Raw genomic sequence first — 6,000 nt, 5'->3', positions numbered from 1 at the left:
CACACACACACACACACACACACACACACACACACACACACACACACCCCTCTGTGTGTAATGGCGCCCATTGTCACCCCTGCAGGAGATACAGCAGCGGCATGGTCTGGCCAACTCCATCTCTTCTTACCTAATCAAGCCTGTCCAGAGGATCACCAAGTACCAACTGCTCCTGAAGGTACCTGCCCTCCCCTCTGTGTCACCCCCTCCCACACTACCAACCGGGTCCGGGGAGGCCTAGCTTTGCCGAAGGATGGGATGGCTTCCCCTGCAAGACCTCGCCTCCACCTAGAGCAAAACTTCAGAGATGAACCCCACTGGCTTTGCTGCCTCCCAGACTGCATAAATTATCCCAGGAAATTCTGGGTGCTTATTTATTGGGGAACAGAGGAGACATGAGAACACGAATAAGTCGTGACTCTTTCCACACCTGCCCACCACTGCACAACTTGGAGCAGTTGTCACCAGGGGCACTGGCTGACACGTGGGGCCTCACTTGGCTGCCCGGGTAGATTCCTCCTAGTGGCCCCTGCTTCTGATAGGATCAGGGGTCAAGGTCTTCGGGGCAGTGCCAGTCTACATAGGCAATAGAGGCCCAGGGTGGCACCTACCATTGCCTTAATCTCTGTCAAGACTATGAGGTTTCTAAGAGAAAACCCTCAAACAGTGCAGATTAAAACACAATGGCACTCTTGTGTCTGGAAGAGCCCATATGTTAGGTAAGGGTTCTTTAGGAGCCAAGGAAAAGATTCAGATTTTCTCCAAAATATTCTCTTTAAAATTTAAATAACCAAATGATATGAAATACTAGGTAATTTGGGCTGATTCTTCTTAAGGAAAGATACACTTACCATCTGAAAAGATGGCATTTCCCCCACAGAAAGCCTGGGAAATCGATAGTATAAGCAATTATGTAATGCCAGTGTATACCAGTTCTCAAGGGATAAGGGTGGGGTTTTCCCTAAGTTTAATTATTTTGCTAGTGGCTCCTCAAATGCAGAGGACATTGGGGTAGCAAGAGGCGTGTTCTAAGTAGTGTATTTCCAGAGAAAATCTGCTGAAATTCAACTCACGTGTAGAGATGCTTGTGGAGTCTCACATATTCTAGCTTCACGGAGCCTGAAAACCAGTCTAGTTTCAAACCTAGGTTTCTACTCACGCTGGAGTGTGGCCCCTGCCGCATCGGGCCCCAGGGGTCTCCCTGCTTAGCCGCGTGGTTCCATGATAAGAGCAGGGCCTCTTCCCCATTCTGTGTCAGGACATGAACTAGTACCCCCAACCCTCTACGGCCCTTCTGGCCTCTACCTTCAAAGTCCTCTTGCCTTATCTCTAAGAAGAGACTTTTTGGGCTTCTGCTTCCAGGCACTCAAGTCATCCAGCCCTGCAGAGATGCCTTAGAGAATTACTATGCGGCATCCTGCCCTTGGCCTTTACTGAGGCCTTGTGTGAGAAATAACAATGTGCAGAGCACCTTGACAGTTTTAACGAATTGCTTTTGAAGATGTCCTCTTTGTTTTTTCAAGTTCCTTATATAAAGACTCACAACTCTCATAAGGCCTCAGAGTGGAGTACGGGTGTTCTCTCCAAAATCGTTGGTGTGCCCTCTACATGTAAATTGCAAGAGCTTTCGCTCCTTCTTCGCCTTTGACTATCAGATAATTAGCCTTGAGTCCTGTTACAATGACTACAATGACTATATTGTTTCTACTTTGTCCTTAACCCAGATTTCTGTGTATAATCATCCCCTCCTTCCCTAGCCCATTTAATGCTTGACCCTTTCATGATTTTTCTTGTACCAGAAGACTTTTTAAAATTCAATTTTTTGGTTATGAAATGTAAGTATCGCAACTCCTTTTCAGGAGTCGGTGGGGCTGTAAATTAAAAAGTAAAACAAAACAGAAACTCACCCATACACACTGCTGGTGCCTTAAGTAAATAAGATCCAGTTCTAAGAGAAAGATAGCTTTTCACCTCTCCCTTTGAATTCCGTGGGGCTGAGGTTCCCAGGATAGTCTTGTGACACACACAGGAGAGGGAAGGGAGGGTGGACAGGCTGCCCTGTATTTTGCTTTAGGTGATGGGAGGGGTGGGTGCTAGGCCTTCATTCTGTAATTGGGTGTCTTAGGAAGAAATGATTGTGCAGGTATCTGAGAAGGGGGAAAAATGAAGTAGTGGGAATTGGACTGTGGAGAAGTTGTAAAATTATTGGGGAAAAAGGACTTACTAAGGTGATTAGGACTCATAAATATACTGATAGCAGAGTACCCGCTGAGTAAAAGAAAAATAGTTTGCTGAGTTTATTATTATTATTTATAATAATAGTTTATTATTATAAATAAATAATGTGGGATTTATTCTCTCATTAAAGACAGTTTTATTCCAAATATATTGATATTTAATTATCAGTGTCCTCTGGGGCTCCTCGCTTTGGATGTTGCATGAAAATAAAAACTGTATGTCAGTTGCTGTTCAATATTCTCCCTATAAATCTGCTACAGCTGTCCTTTTGGAGTCTAAATTAAATGTGGAGCCTTTTCCTTAATATCAACTATAACAAGGATCCAAGGAGAACTTTTTGCCTTTGCTAGCTGAGAGGACTTGCCACACTGCTTTGGGGGCCGGGGGACGGGCGGGGGTTGTCCAACCAATTAGTGTTTTCTGTTGCACACAGAATCCTATTTCATATTTGTCTCTTGTGCTTCTGCCTAGAAATTCCTTTGAGGATATATGAGAACAAGGTCAGGAGGGCGAAAATTAGGGAAGGGATGGGAGAATCAGGGAACTTCAGGTTGGTAGAAGTAAATGCAGGTTTCTGAACAATTTTTTCCTATTATACTGGCTGGAGCCAAGGACAGTGCTGAGAATGGATCACTTCTCCCACCCAAACATGCTCAAAGTAGTTCATCTCTCCTTTGGACACTCAGAGCTCCCTTCTTCATAAGGGAATGTATCTGAGATGACACAAAGGATTGGATGTTCATGTCAGATGCTCAGTGATCAGATCTCTTACCAAGTATAAAGCTTGACTAATAATGTCAAGGATACAAATAATCCCAAGGCAGAGATAAGTTCAGGACCACCAACAGCTCCAAGTCCTTTCTTGGAACTTCAGGAGGTACCGTGGCTCAGACCAACATACAGACCTTCTCAATGGTGTATATTGTATCAGATCATTTACTCCGAAGAGAGCCATTTTGTTTATGAAATATACACTTTTTACTCAGATAGTGGCATAACATCTGTAATATTTTACAGGGAGCTATGCCCCTAAAGCCATGGATTCAGGTTTTTGTTACCACAAGAAGTCTTAGGCCAGGTATATCCTACTGGAAGCATTCCATAGATAAGGACTCTCCTGCTAGCTAGCTAGTACCATTAGTTTATTTGAAGGAAGGTCTGACATCAACATGTTCACAAGATTTGATCTGGTCAACTTCTTTCTTTCCTGGAAGGCCATCTTATCCAACCACCCATACCCTGACTTCCCCTACCCCCTAGAAGGAGAGCGTATGAATTGCAGATCTGTTGCCTATTTCCTTCCCCATATCAAAATGAGCAAAATTTACAGTAACCCTCATAGGAAAAATAAAAGCCGACATTCCTCCGGGTTGGGGAAAATTATTTCAAATGGTCCTTATAATTTTTAAGAAAGTTGAAAATTCTCTTTTCTCCATAAAGCAGATACTATATATCTTTTATGGAGGTAATAATAACCTAGTCTTCAATGAGGAATAAGAGAGGGCATGCTCTGGGAAGTCTCAGTGTGATGGAGGTCATGGGGGACAGGGTTGGCATGGCAGATGGAATAGTGGACTTGGAGTCTAGATTTAAGATTCGAAAAGGACTAGTCCAGAATCCCATCTACCAATCTCAGGTTAGGAACTCCTGACTTAGACGATCTAAAAATATTTTATAACTCTGAAACCCTGTAAACCTATAATGTCTGTAACCCCAGGTTGCTCCCAGTATGGTGCAAGTCAGCATTTAGGCAGCAGAGGGATGTAAATAAACATGGTGCCAGCCGTAGGCGTGCAGGGACATATGAGTTCTGTGCATTCTTTGCATGCCTGTTGTCTTCTTTTTGTGATTCCACACTACTGACGTTCTGTTTGTGTGCTGTGCCAGGAGTCCTCCCTTCTCCAGGAGGGGAACCAAGTGACAGAGAATGCCCTAGGTTGCTGACTTCCAGTGCTGGGCATTTAAGAGTTGGGTTGAATTGAGTTAGTTTAGGTTAGATGGAGCTGTGGAAGTTCAGTCTGGAAAAAAATTGTGGTTGAATTCTTTGGAGAAAATATCCCACCCCACTCTCCTTATAGCTTAGAGGGAACCATTACAGAGAATGAAGCTGGTCTACAGTCACCTTGGTGGGTTAGGTGGTGGGAGGGTGGGGAAGCTGGGATAAATGGTTCTAATTGTGTCTGGACTTTTTCCCCCAGGAACTTTTAACTTGCTGTGAAGAAGGGAAGGGGGAGCTCAAGGATGGCCTGGAGGTGATGCTCAGTGTCCCAAAGAAAGCCAATGATGCCATGCATGTCAGCATGCTGGAAGGTAGCTGTCTGTCCTCCCAGCCTGTCTGGGGGAGCCTCCTCCTTTCCTAAGACCAGGGAGCTTATTTCTTGGGAGGGAAGTGGCATGAAGTCAGGCAAAGGGCAAGGCTGGAAGAGAGGAGAAATGGCAAGTGGAGGGCATGGGTCTTCAGGGCATTGGGCCTCAGGAGGTGTGAGAGGAGCTCCACAGGGGCCAGCTCGACCAATACCTGCCTCCTGGTAGGACCAAGTTGTTTCAGGTACGTAGACAACTTACTGCATGTGAGGTGGTCTAGCACAGGCTATCTTCCTCACCCAAAATGTGCTAGAGCCCTGCCCCACAGCAGTCCTGTTCATCTGCATGGCACTGGCATTGTGTTGATCACCAAAATGAGTAGAAATCCTGCGTGCATGTAAATACACACACGCACACACACACACACACGTGCCCCCATGGTCTCCAGCCTTATGCCCTTCTTCTTTCTATTGCAATAAAATATACATAACACAAAACTTGCCATTTTAACCATTTTTAAGTGTACAGCTCAGTGGCATTAGGTACACTGGCGTGGGTGCGCACCGCCCTTCTGCCCCTCCTAACAGGTGAGAAAAGTCTAGCCAGACAGACCCGAGAGGACTTTGCCTAAGTACATGTAGTCTGTGGGAACCATGCTCTTGGGACCCAGAGACTGGGTAGAGTGAGACTCCAACACAGTGCTGTTACCACCGCAGAACAGACATGCAGATCTGCCAAGCCGGGGTGGGGTTGTGAGAGGAGCTCAGACTTGGCATCCCAGTCTGGCCTGGCAAAAAGGTGCTGAGGGACGGGAGTGCCCTCTGCTGCAAGTCTGCAGACCTGTGGGCTGGGTTTTCTCCTCCCCACCCTCTGTCCCCACCCTCCATCTAGAAGGCTCCGTCTGGTCTCCCCACTTCCTGGGCCACTCTGAGCAGAGGAGGCTGAAGTTCTCTGTGCAGTTGAGCCCTGGTAACCTTCTCTGGACTGAGCACTAGCCATCTGAACATTCTCCTCTTGCCACAATTTCTCCACCCTGTTCTGTTGGCACCCATCCTTGTCCCCAGCCCTGCCTGTCCTCCCCTGCTAGCACCCTTCTCCACCAGCCGGTCCCTGCCCTCTGTTCTGAATCCAGTTGCTCCAAGTACAGTCTGAGGACCAGCAATAGCAACACTTGGGAGCTTGTCGGAAGGACAGATTCCTGGGCTCCACACCACAGCTACGGAATCCGGTTTCCCAGTCTCCCTGCAGGGCAGGGGTGGGTAGGAATCTGGGTTTTGACCAGCTCTGTGGGTAATTCTTATGCATACTAAGTTTCAGAACCTCTGTTAAAACTTAAAGAGGAATAAATGTGACTGTTCAAGGCACGTGCAGTGCACTGTTTAGGAGCCATCAAAGGGAAGAGTCATAGGAATGGAATAAAAGAAATAAGTGGCAACAAATAAAGTGGAGTCAAGGGCA

General features: G+C 46.3%; 1 protein-coding gene across 22 annotated transcripts in view; it reads left to right on the top strand.

Moving 5' to 3' along the window:
• The window catches only part of KALRN (kalirin RhoGEF kinase), a 658,233-nt gene that overhangs the window by 435,088 nt on the left and 217,145 nt on the right, over nucleotides 1–6,000 (top strand). For all 22 annotated transcript variants that reach the window (XM_032869462.1, XM_032869460.1, XM_032869458.1 and 19 more), the window contains exons 28-29: nucleotides 86–178; nucleotides 4,437–4,548. In XM_032869462.1, the coding sequence (XP_032725353.1) occupies nucleotides 86–178; nucleotides 4,437–4,548 (205 nt within the window). The remainder of the gene's footprint in view (nucleotides 1–85; nucleotides 179–4,436; nucleotides 4,549–6,000) is intronic.

This window comes from Lontra canadensis, unplaced genomic scaffold (assembly GCF_010015895.1).
Source record: "Lontra canadensis isolate GAN:19392208 unplaced genomic scaffold, GSC_riverotter_1.0 scaffold38, whole genome shotgun sequence".
Taxonomy (NCBI): domain Eukaryota; kingdom Metazoa; phylum Chordata; class Mammalia; order Carnivora; family Mustelidae; genus Lontra; species Lontra canadensis.
The sequence above is the reverse complement of the archived record's forward strand: the minus strand, read 5'-3'. Positions and strand labels throughout refer to the sequence as shown.